This window comes from Malaclemys terrapin, chromosome 10, assembly GCF_027887155.1.
Source record: "Malaclemys terrapin pileata isolate rMalTer1 chromosome 10, rMalTer1.hap1, whole genome shotgun sequence".
Taxonomy (NCBI): domain Eukaryota; kingdom Metazoa; phylum Chordata; order Testudines; family Emydidae; genus Malaclemys; species Malaclemys terrapin.
Window position 1 is genome coordinate 20728235 of NC_071514.1, and position 23863 is coordinate 20752097.

The following is a 23863-nucleotide window of genomic DNA, read 5'->3' on the forward strand; positions in this document are numbered from 1 at the left end:
GACAGTTGCTTTAACATAATTCAGCTATTGCCAGATCTTGCTTACCTTACTCATGTGAGCCATACCACTAGGAGTTTTGTTTTTTTGCTTGAGGATTTGCCCTATTAATAGAAGGAACAAATTTGCATGTGGATGGGCCCAGAAAAATGTTTGCAAAAATTCAGCTTTTGGAACTTACTGTAGAATTTCAAATATTAAGTATTGAAAACGACTAGCTATTGGAATCATTAATATCTTTTTAGCATGTATTATTTGGTATATAAACCAGCCACTAATGGTATATAATTAAAACACAGATGCTAGAAAGAAAACACCACCGCTGAAAGGATTTTTCCTTACCTGGGTCCTCCGTTGTCAGTGTAAAAATTCATTCGCCAAGATACAAACATGCACAATACAGTCCTTAAATAGTCCACAGAGTTAAGCCATAAAGTCTTTAAAGTTTTTGCATTTCTACATAGGTGGAACCTTAGTCAATCAATTAAATAGTTCCTTCTATCATAATGAACCATAGTGTTTAATGTCAGAATGTTTTAAAATCTCCTGAAGAGACATGTTGTTATTTGGAGTTATCTCAGTAAAAGAGATCACCCAAAACTTTTATATTTTGATTTCTCTTTGCTTTACTGTACTGAGCTAACACCATTACAATCTCTCCATTTTATTCTAAATCATCCCTGCAGATTTCCATATTTTCCATATAGTTATATTTACGTACCTCCTCTTACTACTCCATTAGTGCAAATGGCAGACATTGAGATACCTGTTAATGTTGTTACTACCACACTCAGCATAATAGCCATGATTCCAAGACCTGAAAAATCCCAAAAAGAATATATTCAACCTAAATACCTGCTCAGCACTTGAATCCTGTAGTTAGAAATCACCATCATCCACTGTGGGGGAAACACCCGGTGTACCTTCAAGACCCTGAAATGCACTAAACTTTTAGATACAAGTTTCATGAAGTACCTGAAATGTACTAGACTTTGGTATTGCACCAAGAGTAATCACTTATGTTCCAAGAAGCACCTGAAATGTAAAAGGATTTTATAAGGAAATGTACAGGAAGTGATAAAAATTAATGTATCCATCAATCTGCATCCGCCTTTAAGCTAAAGGAATGAGGTTCATAATATTCACTCTCTCCAAGGAAATGCAACCTGAAATGCTCTGAATAAGAATGATCTATTAAAAGAGTAAGAACAAAAGAACTCCAGGACAAAGTGGAATCCATTCCTCCTCCAGTCTCAGACAGGAACAGCTGAAACGTACTTTACAAACTGAAGTGAAACTGCGATTTATTAAAATGACAACTCAAACATTATAAAATTGTGGATAGTGTTGGCTAGATGTATTACCTGCTGATTCATCTGGGTTCTACGTGTCCAGTTTGGTTTATCCTTAGTGGTGGTGGTATTTTAGGGAATACAACCTCTGGTTTCTCTCATAAGAATATAATTAAACCTTTTTGAGTCTTGAGAACATAAGAAACCCTAAAGATTTTACCTCCACGGACAAACCCATTAGTTGCTATTGCAGAAGTTGACAACCCAGTAATTGAGGTTACTGTGGTGGCAAGAAGAATTATGACAACTCCAAGACCTGTCAGTAATGAAAAGATAAAATATTTTATTTGTGATCCATATTCCTCAAAATCGTTTAAATTAAACTTTCAAACTAGAATCAGAGCTCTGAACTGAAATGATAGTTTGTAGACCACTCATGGTCTGTGGAGCAATTCCAGCAGGTCCATGTAGCTACTTCTATCACAATAGCAAAGCATCCATCAGTCTTCAAGCAGTGATGTTTTCTGACAGAAGTAGCCCAGTCATGGACTCTCTTATGATCTCCAGAGACTTTCTTGAAACTAATAAAAATAATAATAAAAAAGCAATTCTCTGCATGGGTGCCTCATGTCTTTCTTTGATCCACCCCCTTGTTACTACAAAAATTAAGCAACCAAGCAATGTTATAATGTCTTTTTTTCTTGTGTAGATGGTTGGAGTAAACATGCTATAAGCATTTTAGAGAGCCATATTTCAGTCATGGGGTTAAAACATGGATCTTGAACAAGTTCTCGTATAGGGAAAAACAAAAAAAAAAGTTATAATTTGGTTTCCATTTTATTCTGCTTTGGTTCTCATACTGCACCCATCACCAAGTTGATTGGTCATAACATTAGTACAAAAATATGCAGCTTTGTCAGGTGTTTGCTATACATTTAGCCTTGATCCATGGTTCTCAAACTGTGGGTTGGGACCCCAAAGTGGGTCACAGACCCATTTTAATGGAGTCGCCAAGGCTGGCTTAGACTTGCTGGGGCCCAGGGCTGAAGCCCGAGCCCCACCTCCCGAGACCAAAGCCAGAGGACTTCAGCCCTGGGCAGCGGGGCTCAGGTTACAGGCTCCCTGTCTGGGACTGAAGCCTTTGGGAAGGGTTGGGTTGGGATTAGGCGGGGATGTGGCTCTGAGAGAATCTTCATTTTAACAAGAGGACCAGAAAAGGTAAACTTTGAGATCCATTTGTTTAACTAAAATTCAACATACTGTGGAATTACATGTAACTAATCAAATACCTGGAGGTTTATTTTAGTAAAAGGTGAACCTTGAAAGGTTCCGAGGTTCTTTACAGTTCAGATAGTTTGCATGTTTTACTGGACCTTATCCATACAGCGCAGTTCTCTTAACTCTGCAAAACTGGACTAGAAAGCTCATGAGAATAGGGCTTCTTCTGAGGTTTTCCTTCCAAACTACTTTCCTGCTTCTAGTCAAGCAAGAAATATTATAACAGCTTTTCTCTTATTTTGTTGCTTTTACTTCCTGTGGCGTATTGGAAACTGATTAAAAATGACAAACTTTCACTTTAAGTGTCAGGGATTCCCTGCTCCTGCTTGGAGACTCTGAAGGAAGCCATGTGATCTGGATTATCTGAGTCAGTAGTGGACAGCCAGGCTGGAAGGAACAAGCTTAAAGCCATGTGGGGTGAGCTGTGCCTGGCTACCTTAGGGAGCAGCCTATTTTCTCTCTCTCTTGGGTTCTTGTGTGTTATCATTCTGAATTTTAAGAAATGAGGTAGTTGCAACCTTCCAGCAAGAGTATTTCTGTTTTCATCTAATTTCTCTGTGTGAAATCTTAATTGTATCTGAACTTCTTCACGCTTCCCTACTTCAGCATTTCCTGCTCAGTAACTCTATTGCTCCCATTAGGTATGTGCATTTTCATTTTAAAATGGAAGCATAAACTTAGCCTGTAGCAGTAAATATTGGCCATGGTTTGTCAGAACTGAAACATGGATACTGTAACTAGCAAACCGTTAGCGGTACTACAATGTATGGACTTACCTGCCCTAGTTCTACCTGCTGGCTTCATTTCAGATCAGATAGCTGACTTCATTTCATATGGGATTATTATAGGTATCTAATCCCCAAACAAATGTTCTTTGTTTCTAAAATGATAGCCATGTTATCACAGCACACTAAGGCAGAGCAACATCGTGCAGGAGATATAAGTGATATATAGCATGAAGTTAGATATTTTAAATGATAAATCACATTTACACTATTGACGTGTGAGCTTTAATTTTAACCTAGGATGCACCTATTTGGTATACACTTCTGTATACAAAGTCAGTTCCTTGGGCCATATCCTATCATAGTCTGCACACAAAAGTCCCACTGAATCCAATGGGTGTTTTTCACCCTGGTGAATGGCAGGCCACGATCTGACTTTTTAATAAACTGTTAACTCATTAAATTGAATAATTCAGAGACATCACTCTCAAAATAGATTGAATGTTTCCCTGTAATTGGTATAAAGTACCTTCCAGAGCTTTTCAATTACATTTTGATAACATATTTTATCAAAACAAATGTGCTAAACAGGGCTATATATTCTGCTCATTAGACAATTGATGTGTCTGTTTGGACAGAATTTGTTACCAATCGAGAAAAAAAGGAAATATTCAACAGGCACAATGCAAGAGATAAATGAACTAGGCAAAACAAAACACTACGAATATTATTCATTTCATTATTATATGGTAACATTTGGGGCAATATTTTCTAATGGCCTAAACTTGGCCCCTCTTCTCACCTCTGCCTAACTACAAGGTTTGGGGGAGCTGCAAAATGGCAGGTGCAAATTAACAGGATGGTTTTGGAAATGTAACCCTCTCAGTACCAGATTTAACTACTCTTTTCATAGTTGATAAATTCTTATGATTAGAGAACCTTGTCTCCACCTGTTTTTTCCTCTTTAACAGCTTGTACCCAAGACAACTTAGCAAGAAAAGGGTTTGCTCTCTACTCCCTTCTAATGATTGGGATATAAATGGGGCCCAGATGGTAGCTTCACTGACTCATTTAACTTCCATGTTAGCAGCAGTGCCCAGTGAAATCTCCAACCCATGGTGGTGATGAGCTTCATCTCTACTCTCCTTAAATAACTTGTCTTGGGACATAATGCTTATTGCTTATAGGATATTCAGAAAATGCATTGGGAGATTATTCAAACGGAATTCAGTGTCCCATTTTAAAAATGAAACTGACCTGCTTTACGTACAAGATGTAATTTAAATAAAACAACAACAAACCAATAAACAGTAAGAAGGGAGGGTTTGATTATTAGTGAATTACAACTGTAAAATTAAATGTGAAACCAGGGCCATTGTAACTGCTGTTGTGCAAAGTAATGATAAGATCTGATTAAAGTTTATATTGAAACCCAGACATATGGATATTAAGTAAATTGCATTAAAATGAATTACTCTTGCCTATGGCTATTCTCACACCTCAAAACAAAGTAATGCTTCTTGATGATCTCAATAAGTTACTAAACTGCCCTTAAAAAACTAATTTTGCATGAAACCCTGGAGCAAAGTCTTGGCAATGTTAAGATGCAGAGTTTTCATGGCAAGGCATACACTTATGTGTACCCTGTGGCTGCAAACCCTCATTTGGTATGCATCATAAAATCAGCAAGCACCCTTTTGTCAGGGCTAGGCACAGTACTGGAGCCAGATATGGAACATTGTAAAAATATGCAGAGTTCTTCCATTTTCTTTCAGGAACTTTCTTGCCTTTTCAACCTTATGTCTGAGTATGTTTATGTTCTTTTTTCAGAAGACCTGTTACACAGAGGTTTCCTAATTGCAAATTCAGGGCTCAATCTAGCAATCCTCACTCAAGCAAAACTTCCGTGATGCCAATGGGAGTTTTGCCTGAGATGAGATTTCAGCCCCTGAAAAGTCTTGAGAGGGTGCATGGAGCTGAGGTTCTGTTTCAGCCCAGAGATCCATCCACGTTTGAATTCTGAATCACCTCCGAGATCAGGCATGGTCAGATCTCCGATCCAAAGTTTTGGTTCAAGTTCCTCTCTAATACCAATTTATATTGAGAGAAAACCAGTAAAACAACAATTGAAAATACCTGCTATTGATATTTTGGAGACTGCAGATTACAGCTGTCATTATTTGTATTCTATTAGTGCCTATTGGCCTCGGTCAAGGTCCCATTGTTCTAAGCACTGTACAAACACAGAACAAAAAGAGAGACCTGTCCTGAAGAGCTTACTTATATCAAGTAAATCTGTGCATGATCTGCACCAGACACTGAAAGTGACAGAGGAGGCGAGAGACTTGGCTGTGTGGATTGATGCACAGGATGACTATGAGCCACCAGTGTGATGTGGCTATGAAAAAGGCAAATGCAATCTTAGGGTGTATTAGGAGAAGCATTTCCAATAGAGCTAGAGAAGTATTAATGCCATTGTACAAGGCACTGGTAATATTCCACATCAGGTCTTATGTACAGTTCTGGTCACCCATGTTCAGGAAAGATTAATTTAAACTGGAACAGGAACAGAGGAGAGCTACTAGGACAATCGGGAATGGAGGGCCTGTCTTTTGAGAGGAGACTGGAAGTGCTTGGCTTGGTTAGCTAGCAAAGAGAAGGCTGAGAGGAGATTATGATTGTTCTCTATAAATACATTAGGAAGTAAATACCAGGGAGGGTGAAGAGTTGTTTAAGCTAAAAAGGCACAAGAACGTACGGATATAAATTGGCCATGAGCCAGCGCAGGCTGCAAATTAGAGGAAGGGGGATGGTGTTCTGGTACAGCCTCTCAATAGGAGCTGTGGGGGGCAAACAACTTAATGAGTTTGAGAGAGTTGGACAAATGTGAGTGCAGTTGTATGACAGGGCTGCTTATGATGGTGGGGGGCAGGGCTCAACAGCCCTGGGGCTCACTTCTGTTTATGTCTTATGTTTATGTCTTATGTTCCGAAAGGTCTTTCTTCAGGGTGCCAGCTGGCTGCCGGCAGGAGTCAGGAAGGGATTTCCTCTCCAACCCCAATATATTCTGGGAGGGCTTTTTTTAACTCCTTTCTCTGAAGCATCAGGGATGGCCATGGCTGGAGATGAGACATAGGATGATGTGGGCCTGGTCTCTGAGGTGGCATCAAGCCTTCTCTCTCTCAGGCGCTTGGCCGGCTGGTTCTTGTTCACATGCTCAGGGTCTAACAATTGCCATATGTGGAGTTGGGAAGAAATTGGCCTTTCTCTGCAGCGTGTGGGTGTAGGTCATTTGCCAGGATTATCTGGGTGTATCTCAATCATTTCCCTGGCATTGCAGGGGCCTCAGGCACTGGTGCACCTGGGTCCCTGCTATTCTCTTGTCTGTGCACATAATAATCTAGTCTCCCGTGAGCTGTAATACTTTGGTCTCATTTTGGTTGTTCAGTTGTTGGGTTTAGTGTGCTGTTGCTGGGTGGTGTTGGTGGCCTGCAATGTACAGGAGATCAGACTAAATGATCTGATGATGCCTTCCGGCCTTAAACTCTGTGATGCTATGATTTTACATTCCTGAATAAAAGCCTGATACTGCAAGATGCTGAAAACTCTGTGAGTTGGTGAGATGAGCACACTCATCTCCCATTGACTTCAGTGGGGGTTAGAGCACTCATTACCATGCATGACTGAGCCCTCAGGGTCCAACTCCCACTGAAGTTGGTGAGTCATTACATTAAATTCAGTGGGAGTTGGATAGGATGCAGACACAATGAAAAAGAAACGGTCCTGCACCAAAAAATGTACTTTGTTAATTTATCTGAAAAGCTTAGTTGAGTTTTATTAAAATATTTCCTGGTGCCACTAGTATCTGGTTCTGTATTGTAGTTAAAAATAGTGTGTGAATGACAGTTTGGGTTCATGGATTAGCAAAGTGTGAAGTAGAAAGGTCAACTGTGTATGAGTATATATATTATAAATTGGCTTCAGTCATGAAGTTGAGAGCTGTTACTGGTTCTAAATACAAATTTCACCAAAGATGGGGGTTGTTATATGTTTGTGTGTATAGTTGACACCACATCCCTCTAAGCAGTAATTTGGCTGGGAGTCTGGAAAATTCCAGTAACTCTTATACCCTAGCAAGCAAACACTTGGAAGACCAAAGTTAGTGCGACATGCAAACTCACATTTCAGATTAAATATTAATTGTGATCATGTGTAGTTTCTACCCTTTATTCTTTATGCTGTTGAAAAAATACATACCAATTCCAGCTTGACCTACAATCCAGGACAGTCGAATGAAAAGCATCACACCCCAGATATTCAACATGCATCTCACCTAAGTTTTAAACAAATAATCTTGCATCACTATAAAATTACAAACAGTATTATGAAACTTGCTAAGGTGCATTGCAGAAAACGAATAGGCTTTTTAAAAGCAGCAAACAACCCCTCCCCCCCTTTTTAAGGTAATTGATAATTGCTGATATATTAATTTTTGTAAGATACAGATAATTTTCTGGTAGGAAGGTTTAGGTTTCTCTCACCAGCACACCTTTCACCCATCCAAACTTCACAAATCCCCCTTTGCCTTCTTCTTCCTTGTTGGCTGTTGCTTCATCTCCTGGAGTGCCATCTCCATTAGTAACTCTCTCGATTGAACCGGGATTCACTGCTATGTTCTAAAAGATCACACAAAAAACAAATATATTCTGTACAGTTGCTAAACAATATACCAAGAGGATGACAACTAGCTACATAAGGAACACATGAAAAATAGGGATCCAAAATAAAAGTGTATTTTGCTTTTTTTTTTTTTTTTTTTTTTTTGGAAAAGAATGTTATCCTCTTACTCACACTAAATAGTAGCTGAACTACTCAAGGTATAATCAGAATGAGTAAGTGTATCATAGTCTGGACTTAAATACTGTCTATGTGTGTGTATGGGTAAGCGTTAACAGTATACAGCATATATACCATACTTATATGTTTGTATAGCACATAGCACACTGAGATCCTGACCCTGGTTGACCTCTAAATGCTACTGAAATGTAAATTATTGTTATTAATAATAAAAATAAAATATATTTTATATAACATAAGAAGTAGTACTGGCTAAAGAAACTAGAATTTGCTGACTACTACTTGGCAAATAAATTATTTTATGAATGTCACCATTTTTCCTGTCACCAGATAATACTGTCACCAAATACATCTCTACCCCGATATAACACGACATGATATAACATGAATTCGGATATAATGTGGTAAAGCAGCGCTTCGGGGGGGCAGGGCTGCGCACTCCGGCGGATCAAAGCAAGTTTGATATAACGCGGTTTCACCTATAACGCAGTGAGATTTTTTGGCTCCCGAGGACAGCATTATAGCGGGATAGAGGTGTATATCTTTGCAGAATTTGACCAACTCTGTAGCTTAAGTTCTCTTTAGTGAGAATGTTATTTGATGAACAGCCGCAAAAATGCATCAAATAATACACTAAATGAATAACCTGTTCTAGCTATTTAACTAGCTTTAATAGAAGTATAAGCATACAGGGTCAAGTATTGGCATGCTGGCGCCATAACCACATGCCAAATGCGGCGTTCATGTGTGCTCACATCCTGGCTTTGAAAAGCCTTCTCCCTACACACAGAGGAATGGCTGAACCAACATCCCAAAGTTTTGGGAAAGTTCGGATCTGGATGCAGACTTAGATCTGTCCCTGTCCCTCTAATGGGACAACTAAAAACCCCAGTGTCCCTCCCCTCAGCTTTTGAGAAAGTTCAGCTCCAGGGCTGCAGCTTGCAATTTGGGTAGGAATAAGTTGTTTCAGAGGATTGCACCTTGCAGCCATTGGTGGGTCAGGGAGTACCTGTGGACTAACACAGAGACCATGTCCCTGACCTCTGAATTATGCTTCATTGCTCCCTTCTGGGTTTCATCATATGAAGTTTCTGGGCGAATCAGCATAAGGGCAAACAACATCCAGGTGCAGGCTAGGCCCTGTGTGAAGAAAGCCCATTGGGGTGAGTGAGAGGGTCAGGGAGATGGAGGAAGCTGGTAGTTCAGGGAACTCAGTGCTTTTCAGGATTTGGTGGGGTATGAGGACATTTCTAGAGCGGGTAACTATGCAAAGGGTGGAGGGAGAGGGGTAACATACTAGGGCATAAATATAGCTGGGTTCCCAATTAATGTGTCAAGTTGTGTGCATGTAGGAGATAGGAAATCTCCATTTATTTCTTCTACATCCTTCTATGTCCAAATAAGGAGGAGAGGATGGAAGATGATAAAATACAGGTAGGATATGATGAGAAACAGTCAAAAGAAAAAAAGTCCCATTCAATTACATCATGTAATGGCAGACAGCTAAAAAGTGACAAGTTTTTGAAGTGCTTGTATACCAGAGCTAAAAGTGTAAATAGTAAGATGGGTGAACTAGAGTGCCTTGTATTAAATGAGGATATTGATATAATAAGCATCACAGAAGCTTGGTGGAATGAGGATAATCAATGGGACACAGTAATACCAGCGTAGAAAATATATCAGAAGGACAGAACAGGTCATGCTGGTGGGGAAGCAGCACTATATGTGAAAGAAAGCATAGAATCAAATGAAGTAAAAATCTTAAATGAACCAAACTGTACCATAGAATCCCTATGGATAATAATTCTATGCTTGAATAATAAGAATATAGCAGTTGGGATATATTACAGACCACCTGACCAGGATGGTGATAGTGACTGTGAAATGCTCAGGAAGATTAGAGAGGCCATTAAAATAAAAAACTCAATAATAATGGGGGATTTCAACTATCCCCATATTGACTGGGTACATGTCACCTCAGGAAGGGATGCTGAGATAAAGTTTCTTGACACCTTAAATGACTGCTTCTTGGAGCAGCTAGTCCTGGAACCCTCAAGAGGAGAGGCAATTCTTGATTTGGTCCTAAGTGGAGCAGTTTCAGGTCCAAGAGGTGAATATAACTAGACCGCTTGGTAATAGTAACCATAATATAATTCAATTTAACATCCTTGTGACAGGGAAAACACCATCACGGCCCAACACTGTAGCATTTCATTTCAGAAAGGGGAACTACACAAAAATGAGGAGGTTAGTGAAACAGAAATTAAAAGGTACAGTACCAAAAGTAAAATCCCTGAAAGCTGCATGGAAACTTTTTAAAGACACCATAATAGAGGCTCAAATTGAATGTATACCCCAAATTAAAAAACATAGGAAGAGAACAAAAAAGAGCCACAGTGGCTAAACAATAAAGTAAAAGAAGCAGTGAGAGGCAAAAAGGCATCCTTTAAAAAGTGAAAGTTAAATCCTAATGCGGAAAATAGAATGGAGCATAAACTCTGGCAAATGAAGTGTAAAAAGATAATTAGGAAGGCCAAAAAATAATTTGAAGAACAGCTAGCCAAAGACTCAAAAAGTAATAGCAATATTTTTTTAAGTACATCAGAAGCAGGAAGCTTTCTAAACAACCAGTGAGGCCACTGGACGATCAAGATGCTAAAGGAGCACTCAAGGGTGATAAGGCCAGTGCAGAGAAACTAAATTAATTCTTTGCATTGGTCTTCACGGTTGAGGATGTGAGGGAGATTCCCAAACCTGAGCCATTTTTATAGCTGACAAATCTGAGGAACTGTCCCAGATTGAGGTGTCGTTAGAGGAGGTTATGGAACAAATTGATAAACCTAACAGTAATAAGTCACAAGGCCCAGATGGTATTAACCCAAGAGTTCTGAAGGAACTCAAATGTGAAATTGCAGGACTACTAACTGTCGGCTGTAAATCAGCTTCTGTACCAAATGCCTGGAGGATAGCTAATGTGACGCCAATTTTTAGCAAGGGCTCCAGAGGTGACCCTGGCAATTACAAGCTGGTAAGCCTGACTTCAGTACCGGGCAAACTGATTGACACTAAAGAACAAAATTGTCAGACACACAGATGAACATAATTTGTTGGGGAATAGTCAACATGGTTTTTGTAAAGGGAAATCATGCCTCACCAATCCACTAGAATTCTTTGAAGGGGTCAACAAGCATGTGGACAAAGGAAATCCAGTGGATATAGTGTATTTAGATTTTCAGAAAGCCTTTGACAAGGTCCCTCACCAAAGGCTCTTAAGCAAAGTAAGCAGTCCTGGGATAAGAGGGAAGATCCTCTCATGGATTGGTAACTGGTTAAAAGATAAGAAACAAAGGGTAGGAATAAATGGTCAGTTTGCAGGATGGAGAGAGGTAAATAGTGGTGTCCCCCAGGGGTCTGTACTGGGTCCAGTCCTATTCAACATAAATGAGCTGGAAAAAAGGGTGAACAGTGAGGTGGCAAAATTTACAGATGATACAAAACTACTCAAGATAGTTAAGTCCCAGGCAGACTGTGAAGAGCTACAAAAGGATCTTTCACAACTGGGTGACTGGGCAACAAAGTGGCAGATGAAATTCAATGTTGATAAATGCAAAATAATGCACATTGGAAAACATAATCACAACTAAACATATAAATGATGAGGTCTAAATTAGCTGTTACCACTCAAGACAGAGATCTTAGAGTCATTGTGGATAGTTCTCTGAATACATCCACTCAATGTGCAGCGGCAGTCAAAAAAGCAAACAGAATGTTGAGAATCATTAAGAAAGGGATAGATAATAAGACAAAAAAATATCATATTGCCTCTATATAAATCCATGATACGCCCACATCTTGAATACTGCATGCAGATGTGGTCACCCCATCTCAAAAAAGATATATTGGCCTTGGAAAAGGTTCAGAAAAGGGCAACAAAAATTATTAGGGATTTGGAACAGCTGTCGTATGAGGAGAAATTAATAAGATTGGGACTTTTCAGCTTGGAAAAGAGAAGACTAAGGGGGGATATGATAGAGGTCTATAAAATCATGACTGGTGTGGAGAAAGTAAATAAGGAAGTGTTATTTACTCTTTCTCAGAACACAAGAACTAGGGGCCACCAAATGAAATTAATAGGCAGCAGGTTTAAAACAAACAAAAGCAAGTATTTTTTCACACAATGCACAGTCAACCTGTGGAACTCCTTGCCAGAGGATATTGTGAAGGCCGAGATTATAACAGGGTTAAAAAAAGAACTAGATAAGTTCATCAAGGATAGGTCCAGCAATGGCTATTAGCCAGGTGGGCAGGGATGGTGTCCCTAACCTCTGTTTGCCAGAAGCTGGGAATGGGCAACGGGATGGATCACTTGATGATTACCTGTTCTCTTCATTTCCTCTGGGGCACCTGGCATTGGCCACTGTCAGAAGACAGGATACTAGGCTAGATGGACCTTTGGTCTGACCTAATAGGGCCGTTCTTATGTTCTTAAGAAGGCCATTGAGGTAAAGAAATCATGGTCCCTTGCTAGGAAGGAGAAAAGTAGGGGGAGGTGTCAGAGAATGGGGCTTTGTGCTGCCACTCTATTGGCAGATGTCTAGGGTAGGTTCCTGCCAACACCCGCCTAGTTATGTTTCATATTGTCAGCTGGCATGTGCATGCCCAAACAGGATTTGTCCTGTAGTGTACACATATATGTATTAATGTAGAAATATATAATATATAAGATTTTATTGTATGTGTAATTAAAACTGTGAAGAACCTGCTTTAATGTGATAACACCACAGGAACATAATTCATTACAATCATTATAACAGTAACAGCAACAATCATTATCACACATCTTACAAAATCCGGAACATCTACTTACAATGACCCTCATACAACATTAAGTGTACCATAAAGCAGAAGCATCTCTTCTTATGAAAGGCAATGTATTCCAGGGGATAGGCTACCTGTCTGGGACATAGGAGAACTGGATTCGATTTCTGGATCTGCCATTCACTCAGTGTGTGATATTGAGCAAAGTCAAAATTTCTGAAAGTGGCCTCTAATTTTGGCCATTTCAGTTTTTAAGAGTCCAGATTGAGAGATATGGTGCCTTATTTTCAAAGGTGCCGAGCACCCATAACACCAAATCAATGGGAATTAAGTATGCTTGTTGTGTAGAAAATATGGGCTTAGTTCTGACCTCAGATACACAAACAGTAGATAGCTTTGCTGCATACACAGTTGCATATAAGACCTGATGTTCTATATTCTCCTCCTGGTGCTACCTACCATCTTATCTGATGAAGAAGAACAATGCTGAACTTCTTTGGAGAGAATTTATCTCCTTAAGCGCATCTGTGGGTGGGATTTTCAAAACTACCCATGTGATTTAGGAGCACAAATCTCATTGTGCTCCTAAGTCACTTGAGCGCCTTTGAAAAATCTCACCCAGGATGATAGCGTCTACATTCACTCAAAATACAGTCAATTATTAAGTAGAGGCCAAGAGGATTAGCAGCCATAATATTGTCACATGAATTTTTGTTTATTGCACATTCATGGGATCAAGTCGTCAAAGACAAAAAATAAAAGGTTAAGTCATTGCCACTTGAAACTAGTTGTTTCTTACATACGTCAAATTAATTTGTGCTTTCACATTCCATTACTGTAAATTATGGTCCTAAACCTTCCATGTTGCATTTTAAATTGGAGTGCTTTAGGGAATGATTATTTATTTACCAAATGGCTTTACCTGGGCAATTCATGCATTAAGGGTAAGGAGTAAAGGTGACAGAACATTTCAAGAAGTCATCCAAATCAAAAGTTATTGCTGTTTTAAACATTTTCCCTTCTTCATTTCAGAACGTTTCAGCTTTAGTATCTTGTGTGGCTAGTAACGATGAGCTCATCCAATCTACATAATAAGTGTGGCGAACAGCCAAGGAGATGAAGGAAGGTTAAATTATTTTTTATGGTGGGATAACTGTTAGACCCAAGCAATTCTCACCCACTACCAGCTGTGAAATAGTTCTTACAAAATATATCTTTAACTATAATTGGCATTTTGGAGCTTAATACGAGCTAAAAATGACACATCTTGTTAAAAGATTACACACATTTGACTGCAGTAGTGAAGGAGCTGGATCTCAGATGTTCCTCTCAGCCTGCTTAAATTCTGGCATCAAAAAAACGATACATTTAAAAAAATGTATTAAATATGAATGTTTTATCTTCTGATGTTAAACCAGCATCAAAGCACAATGGAAAGGCTTATGTAGGACTCAGTCAGTTGGAGTCACAAAATATGTTGCTTCTAGCCACCAGCAATGGGCTCAGACAGGCTAGTTATGTTTGACAACTTTGTCTGGTTTTGTTGTTTGAAACTAGTTTTCTCCTAGTGAGATGTGCTTACCGCCATGTGAACTGCACTGAGAAAAAAGGGAGATAGTATTTAATGCACCAGACAGGTATGGCATACACTGCATCAAACACTAGCAATGGTGCAGGATTACAGGATTATGGTACATTGTGTGTGGTTTGCATAAATGGTCATATGAATCACAAGCCCAGGTTTAATGTATTTAAAGGCCACCATCCTTCCTCAAACTGTCAAATGCACAGCTAGGACTGCTAGTGGAACCCACACCACTCAGTGTGACACTCTGTTCCCCTCTAGTGTAGGCTAGGCCACATATAGAGGTTGATGAGCCTACTACAGCGGTGTCTAGCAGGAGCAACGCCAGGCTGTGCATAATGCAGAATTCTTCCTCCCACCTGTGGATGATCAGCCATGGAAACTAGTTTGCCATGGCTGCTACTTCATCCTTCAAAAGCCCCATTAGGTGTTTTTAATCTACAGGTTGACTCACATAACAAGTTCCTGCTACACTATGGTTTGCAGGGAGCTACCACAGGGCTGGGCTCCACTGCTTGCAAGGATGGATGGGCATACCTTGTGCAAGCTCTTTAAGTCCTACCTCCCTCTCACACAGTGTAACAGCAACATGTTTGGGGGGTGGAGGGCAGAACCAAAGTCAATAGCAAAACTCCAATTGATTTAACTGGGAGTTAGAGCAGGCCCATTGTGTAATTTAGAGTCATTATAATGCTAACTGAAAAAGTCCCATTGAAATCAAGTCCTTGCTTGTTTTCACAAACTGCATGGGGAATGGTTGAGTTATTTCCACCATAGAAGTAGTTGGTGCATATGCTAACACAAAACACTAACCAATGTACTCCAGGGAACAATCTAGCCCTGGCAGAGGGAGAAGCTTGATATCCTGATAGGTCTTCTCCATCACTAATTTCTAATTTTCAAAAGTGACTAGTGATTTTGGATTGCCCCAGTTTTGGGGCACCCAAATTGAGACACCATGAAGTAGGCTGCTATTCAGAAAGTGCTCTGAAAATACCACCCTCTGAAAATCACGCACCTTTAAGAGGTCTCAAGATAGACACTGCAAAACTGAGACTCCCCTGCCCCCAATCACTAGTAATTTTTGCAATTCTTGCCCTGAGTTCCTCTGCACCCAGGAACTACTTTTCATAATCATTCTGCTAGTGCCAACTGTAGTCTAAAGCAGTGGTGGGTAACCTGCGGCCCATCAGGGTAATCCACTGGCGGGCCACAAGACAGTGTTTACATTAACCATCTGCAGGCACGGCCTCCCGCAGCTCGCAGGGGCTGTGGTTCGCCATTCCCGGCCAATGGAAGCTGCAGGAAGCGGCGGCCAGCACGTCCCTGCAGCCCGCACCACTTCCCGCAGCTCCCATTGGCCGGGAACGGTGAGCCGCGGCCACTGGAAGCTGCAGGAGGCCGTGCCTGCAGACGGTCAATGTAAACACTTTCTTGTGGCCCACCAGCGGATTATCCTGATGGGATGTATGCGGGCCGTAGATTGTCCACTACTGGTTTAGAGCTTATATGGAGTTGTTCCACATAAAGGGAATGAAGTGTGATTATTTCACTAATAATCAGTTACTATAACAATTCCATAATACGCCGTGTGCACTAAAAACACCGTGACAATTAAAATTATTGCGCTTGCATAGTGCTTGCTATCTTAATCTGTCATGCAATTACATCTAATTTATTTATTCTTCTAAATACCAAAATTGCCTTCTCTATGTTCTTATCCTGTGTTCTCCAGTGTTTCAGGTTAAGATCTCAGAACACTTTACAAACATTGATAACTTAGACCTCACAGCACTTGCTTCAGGTCCAGTTAAATATTAATATCCCCATTTTATGGATGGGGTAATTAAGACCCAGGGAACTTGTGACTTGCCTACATCATTCAGTGAATCAATGGAAGAGCCAGGATTACAGCCCAGAAATCCTGACTGCTAGTGCTGTGTGTCAAAAGCTAGAATATGCCTCCTTCTCCCCCAGTAGTCATGCCCTGCAAAACCTTATGTTAAAAAAGTAATGTTATGAAGCTTCTGAAATGAGCCAGACAGTTCTTGCTTTGACCTTCGCTCACTAAAAAAAACCTCAAAGGACAAAAAACTAAACAGCTGAAGTTCAGCTACATTCTGTAAACAAAAACAGATACCCAAACTGAAAAGCTGTCCAGCAGCAAACCTCAGACTGAATTAGGTTATAAAGGTCAAGACGTAAACCCCAGGACACCAGGGTTTCATTGTGCTACTTCACATGCACTAGTGTCATTCATTTATATAATACAGCTTATCTGAACATGGAGGGCCAGATTCCTCACTGCCTTGTCCTTCGAGTTTTCACTTGTACATCTGCAAAGTTAGTGGAGCTACCAAATTGGAATTCTCCACTCATTTACCCCAGGGATAGTGTTTTATACCCACTTGGCATTCATGTTGCATAGCTGTAAGTGACCACACCAAGGACCTGATTCTCATTTACATTAAGGCCACTTTACACAGCTCAGGCAGGGGCCTTCTTGTAAAGGGGAGTCCCAATGTGGGAGATGGGGGGGAGAATCAGGCCCTGATTTTCCAAATGGTTAACTTTAGGCTTGATTTCACTACTTCTGACTGATCCTTCCTAGGATGGGTGAACCTCAAGAGGTTTGTAGTTTGAACTACATTTGAATCAGCATCCAAAAGTCTAATGCTTATCCAAATTATTCAGACCTCACAAATATGCAAAACTGAGTTGGAAATGAAATGAGAGCAGGCTTTCTCTGGAGACTTCTGCTTCCACATTTGGCCAGTAATAGAGGAGGAACCGTTTTTTTCTCACTGTATTTTGGCACTTCTAGTCCCAGCTGGAAGCTAGACATGAACCCCCTTCTCCTGCCTCTTCCCTAAGACACATCTGAACAGTTTAGAATCTCGGGGGGGGGGGGGGGGGGGGGAGGGGAATGGTTTGACTTCCACTCTAAAAAAAGGGGTGAAGGTTAGCTCTCAGCAATGCTTTATATAGAAAACTTGTCACCATGGTTTGGGGGTAAGAGGGATTCTCATTTTATCCAGATCAGTTGAACCATCCCTAATAATTTCTTCCAGTAGGTTTTCAATTACTTTGTTTAACTGTTGCAAAGAACTATATAGAGGGCTTGATCTAGTAGTCTTTGTCCACCCAAAACTCTCAGTGAAGTTGTATTTTATACCTACTCTTCGCTCACTTTATATGTGTGTGACTACCGAGCCAGGCAGTGAAGAATCAGGCCCCCGGCCTTCCATTAAGTTTGTTTTTTTTATAGAAATGAATTACACTGGTGCACATGAAGTAGCACAGACATTTGTGAAACCCTGCTATTCAGAGGGTTGGTCTTGACCATTACAATGTGATTCAGTCTGAGACTTGCTGTTATCAATTTTTCAAATACAGTACATTTAAGGGGAATTTTGAGAGTGCAGGGAATCAGACCTAGACAATGCATTTCTGGTGAATCGTTGTGGGAAAAGTAGGTGCAGAGGGCAACAGAAATGAGGATTCTGATGACAAAGGGCCTGTTTCTTGTTAATTAATGATCAATTTACCAGGGTGGCTGTGCAGATAAAATGGAGCATGCATCGAGTGACTGCTGGAGGGGAAGTTCTGTTCATTAGACCCATCAATCTTGTGGGTCAGTGGTAAACTCTCCTATTCATTCAGTTAATCAAAACTAGGGCCACAATCCCCCTAGAAAGGAGAGGGGAAATAACCCCAACTCTAGAAAATCATTTAAAGCAGTTTAGGTATCTCATTTGTCAAGAGCAGCTGTTCTCTGTGGTTCTAACTAGTTTTCTGTAAGTCTGTCTTGCCTCTGTACTTCCATGGTCACATCACCATAGTATATGAGTGAATTCTAAACAACTCTTTTGCACTGGGCAGTAAAAAAGATTTAGCCAAATGATTTCTGAATAAATGGTTGATAGACGATCATCAAGTGGTGCCTCTCAGACCCTCCCAAAAATCATTGTTACAATAAACAATGAGGGCCAAAGTCATCCCTAGTGTGAATCCATTGATATCAGTGGGGTAACCAGTGCCCTAAGGATGAATTTGTCCCCAAGAATTGTCTGTTAACATATACCTCTTTAAAGCAAATATTTTCAGAACCAACACACATTCTTTTTTGTGTTTGAAACTCATCTTAATTTGCATCTTGTCACCTTTGCTTACAATTTGGTATCTTTTGTTCATAGCTCAAATGGGTAAAGCTTTGTATTTCTGACTAGTTGATAATGGTATTTATGATACATTATAAAACTTTAATACAACAGTTATTACCAGATTATTGAATGAACACAACAAACTAATCAGTAGAACTCTAGTTATGATCAGGTGTTAGATTAAAGGTTAGAATAGACACTTTCATATTTGATTTAGGTTAAATTATGGCTTAAGTTGCTACTTCTACACATTTAACTGTAAGTCAAACATAAAATGAATCCTGTGGTTTTATAGCTGTAGACAAGAAATAGGCATATTTTCCTACTGATTGAGTACATTCATTATTTTCAACCAGATACAAACCTGTTTAACAAAAATCTTTGCTCCTAGCAGAATACAGAACAGAGAACATCCTGCAGGTACAAGTCTAAATAAGGGAAGTATTTAGTTACACTTTTTCTCTTGAACAGGGTTCACAAGATAAGGGGCTGGATATGTTACTAAACAAAATTTGCCTGGAAATCTAATGGAAAGTGTTTGTATCATTCCTTTCCACTTACCTTTGCCAGTTGTTCATGAATTTCTAACAAGCTTGGTCTGTTCATTTTGGCCCCACTGATGCTGCCAGTATTTCGATAATAATCAATGTTAGGAACTGCATCCACTGTATTATGGCCAAAGGTTTTTAAGTAATATGTGTTACTATGAGTATCATAGGGATGTAAATTTCCATCTGATTTAACAGTATCCCCATTTTGAAGAAAATTTTCATAAAATGCTCTGTTTCCAGGCCTGTGACTGATCCTGTGTCTGCCATGTGCTTCTTCAGTAAATGATGTTTCTTCATAATGTGGAGGATCGGCATCCTCTTGGGGTGTTGCATTATTGTCATGGCTTTCGTTAATTACATTAACTTGAAACCTATTTGGACTTGGCTCCAAGAATATATTTGGAGAATTATTCATTGACATCTTCAGGGATGTTATGTGCTTAGGTCACCAATCTTTCTATTCTTCTGTAGTCGGAGGTAGTGTTGCTTTATCTGCAATAAGACAATAATGCTGTTGCATTTGAAAGATCTTGGTTCTTAATCTAGCAAAGTTCAATGGAGACTTTCTTGAAGTGTTCACTCCTAAGTATTCTTCTTAAGGTTGTCCTGCATGACTCTGTCATCAAAAGCATAAGTAAAACTTTTCTATATTTAATTAACTTACATAGTAAGGTAACTCTTCCATGATTTCTTAAAAAACCCTGTGAGACAGCAACCTTATAACTTTTTACAAACAGGGCCTGATCCAAACTCTGAGTCAATGTGTAATCAATAGGAGTCTTGCTATTTATCTCAATGGGCTTCGATCAGGCCCTAAATAGGCTAACACTATACTTAAAAGTAACTTTCCTGAGTATATTAACTTTTCAGGGACTAAACGTAGTACTTCTCTGAACAATGTACAGCCCAATGGTTCATTGGAGATGAAAGGAATGCAACATCTAGCCAAGAAGGACGGAATTCACCAGAGATCCTGCACATGGTATTTACCACTGCACATTGGTTGTTTTCACCCATAGTGCAGAAGTAAATTGACATGACTCTTCAAAAAATCCAATGTTTTTTTAAGTTAATTGTAATATATTAGACTATTAAAAATAAAACAAATAAGTCTTTACAATTTTCAGTAGTTCCAAAATGTGAAATAATTTATGACTGGTGACTGAAGCACTGAAAACTATACATTTTAGATGTATCTAGGAGTAATGTCACATAAAGGAATAAATGTTAGAAAACTGAAATATATAAAAACATGTTTTTACTAAATTGTAATGAATATGTCCAAATAACTAAAGCAAAATGACAGTTATTTATTACTGAAATATATATTAGCAATAGTTTTAGGCAATACAAGATTAAAAGAATAATTTTACAGACCTGATCTTGCATTCCTTGTGTCCCCAAATACCCATTTAAGACCATTTGAAATAAATAGTGGCAGATGGTTAGAACTAAATGTATGAGGGATGCAGAACTGCCCCCTGCTCCCTAAAAAAGGAAAAAAGGCTATATATAAGGCCCAGTCCTGCAAATGGTTAAGCTTTCAGGATTGGGTCCAAGGAGAACAAGCTGTCAAGTTAGATTACTCTGAAATGGCATGTATTACAAATTATTTGTGATCTACTAAATCCTGTGCCAGACCAATATGAGGCTTGAAATAATTGCATATATTGATTAATACTTTCAGTAACTAAAGAAATGTGATTTTACAACCCTGTGTAGAACAATTCAGTAAAAGTCCAATCCTGTCCCTGTTGAGCTCATGTGGGGTCTTGGGCCCTTTTGAAAATATATCTGATAGCAGGAAATTTTGGAGAAAAAACATGCACTATTATAAAAGGATTATACCAACTGAACATCAGGTAAATAAATAAACCCATTAGAAGAATGAACTGAGAATTGAAAGACAAATTAACCATATCTATTGATAGATCTACATATGCCTACCTATATAAAATATCAAATAATCACACAGCGGAATTATAACTTGAAGAGCCCCTTAACCAAATACACTCAAACCTCATTATGAGACTTAGCTATAGCACTTGAATGCAAGTCAGATGCAGATTCTGTGAGTCCCATCTACTCTCGCTCTCTGTTTCTGTATATAGAATATCCTGCTGTAAACTCTCATCACAGCAAAATTTCTTTATAACCCTCTAGATATTGGTTTTTCAAAGCAAGCTGTTCTTTTCTGCTTAATGTTTTGTGAACTCCACCAGAAACAAGAAGTTCCTTCTTTCAGCTTCTTTGTTTGGTACTATTTTTCTTGGTCACCTCTGATCCATATTACATTTGTTATGTTATTGATTGGTAATCTCTGAGCATAGATTGTATGCTTTTCCCCTTAGCATAAAAATCTTTAATATAAAAAGAGTGCACGGAAATGAAATATTTTCTTACATAAATGCCAGATCCTGATCCTACTATAGTCAATAACAGTGATGCTGCTGACTTCAGTAAAAAACAGATTTAGTCCTAACTCTGTACTTGTAGACTCTGGGTGAAATCCTGGTGCTTTGAAGTCAATGGGAATTTTGCCATTGGCTTCAGTAGACCCATAATTTCACTTTCCAAGTTTACTTCTATGGTAAGTGTTTCTGCCACTAGGAAAATAAAAGTCTCTTACCTTTCTGCTGCCTTTGCAAATAATGATTTTTTTTTTGCAGTAGATTTCCAGAGGTCTGTTAGATGCTGTTATTTGCCATTAAATTTAGTATTATTAGTATTATTGTATTATGCATAAGTTAACAAGCTTACACTGTTCAGGATAGTTTAACTTACCTCTCGGTCCCGTGCTGTAGTGTAGGGCAATCAGCCTCTTATTTACTTCTGTATATAGACTGTCCTTCTCACTTATGCATCATGGTTTTTACCTCATTGGCTAATTCTTTCTTCTGTGCAAAACATTAAGTGACTCACCCAACCCCTGTCTTTGACACATGCTCTAAAACGCTCCTAAATGACTGATTTAGAGGGACATTCTAGCTTGTTAAATATCAACTAGTAAATGAACCTGTTAATTCTTGGAAGGAACCTGTTAATTCTTGGAAAAACTGTGACTGCATGTCATAGGAGAAAAATAGGTTGGTTTGTTTTTCTTTAGAATTTATAAAATATAGCTACAGGCTTCTAGGCAGCTGTATCAGTTACTGTCCCATAATTATGGATCTGCTTATGTGCACTTGCACGTCAGTATGTCCTTCCTGTTTATTTCCTTTTAGATTGTGGATCATTTCATTTTAGATTTTTTTTTCTTTGATACCTTAGGGGATGGGGAAGAGATACAATAAGAGGTGGCTGAATTTACATTAAAATTTCTAAAACTCCACGACTGGAAATCTGATTTTAGCAGATCGCATTTGGAAGTTGAACAGTGAGTCCAGCAAGTAGTCCCATTAAAGTCAATGGAAAAGACTCATGGAATAAGATACTATTCATTATTACTGTGGTTATTTATTTTTTGTATTATGGTAGTTCCTGGAGGGCTCACTCACAGTTTAAATGTATTTAGCTTTAAGCACATGAGTGACACCATTGGCTTGATTGGGACTGCTCACGTGTATAAAGTTAAATATCAGAGACGCCTTTGCAGGACTGGCGTCTGTATAGACACAGAGTGAGAGAAAGGCGGTATTATGATCTCTGTTTTAAATAGAAGCACACAGACAGTAAGTGACTTGCTCAGGGTCTCACTGGGAATGTGGAATCTGGGTCTCCTGAATCCCCATCCAGTGCCTTAACCACAAGTCCATCCATTTCAACAGTGCATGTAGCAGAATTGGGTCAAGTACTTATATCATTTGAAATGAACGTGTTTATTTGTTCACAAACTACTCTGACTTCGCAATGGTATGTTTGTAGGATCTGCCAACTACATAATTATCAGTAAACTCTCCTCTTGGGATTGAAACTCATGCCTATTGAGCGTAGTGTTTGAGCTTGAGCCTCCAGATGGGGTGAAGTTCAGCCTGTGTGAGTGATGTGCCTATCACCACATCTGAGACTTGGGCAGTGACACTATCCAGGGAGTTAATATAAAGTTTCATGCTGAAGAAAGCATAGCCTAGCAGTCCGAGTATAGGTCTGGGTGCCAGGTACTCTGGCACTCTAAGCCTAGCTTTGGACAGGTCTTTGAAAAGAGTTTGGGAATTGTGTTTAAAAAAACAAAGTTTGATGGGGTCACACTTTGCTTGCACTATGTTTAAAATCATGGCCTTGCTCAGCTCTTTGCTTCGGCTATAACACATTTTAGAACACCGGTTAGCCCCATCAACATCCCCTATTAACACTGTTAAAAACTGGTTTAGCTGGAAGCATGTTTATGCATAATCCTGAATTCATTTAGATCCCCAGCATGGATGAGACCACTGACTCTCCTTGTGACCTTGATGAGGTCATTTAACCTTCCTGTCTCCGTGCCTTGGTTTCCCCATCAGTAAATTGGGGATAAGAATACATGAGAGGAGAATCAGGCTGTGTGTGAACTTTTTTGAGTCTATTTCTGTTAAAAATCTTGCCCTGTATTTTTGAGGAAAGCTTTTGAAAAGTTCCAGTTTGTGCACTCCATCTTGTAGGCTTGAGTTTTTCCTTTTGA

At 39.3% G+C, this 23863-nt stretch overlaps 1 protein-coding gene across 3 annotated transcripts in view; it reads right to left on the bottom strand.

The window, feature by feature from the left end:
* The window catches only part of SLC12A1 (solute carrier family 12 member 1), a 66563-nt gene extending 44496 nt beyond the window's left edge, over positions 1-22067 (bottom strand). Inside the window, exons 1-5 of one of the 3 annotated variants that reach the window (XM_054042868.1) lie at positions 22051-22067; positions 19277-19758; positions 7834-7968; positions 7550-7625; positions 719-814 (exon numbers count right to left, since the gene is read on the bottom strand). In XM_054042868.1, the coding sequence (XP_053898843.1) occupies positions 719-814; positions 7550-7625; positions 7834-7968; positions 19277-19687 (718 nt within the window). In that variant the 5' untranslated portion in view covers positions 19688-19758; positions 22051-22067. Of the gene's footprint in view, positions 1-718; positions 815-1509; positions 1606-7549; positions 7626-7833; positions 7969-19276; positions 19883-22050 lie in introns of those variants that run through there. The other 2 variants (XM_054042869.1, XM_054042867.1) reach the window with 2 other exon arrangements.
* Positions 22068-23863: the final 1796 nt, after the last annotated feature.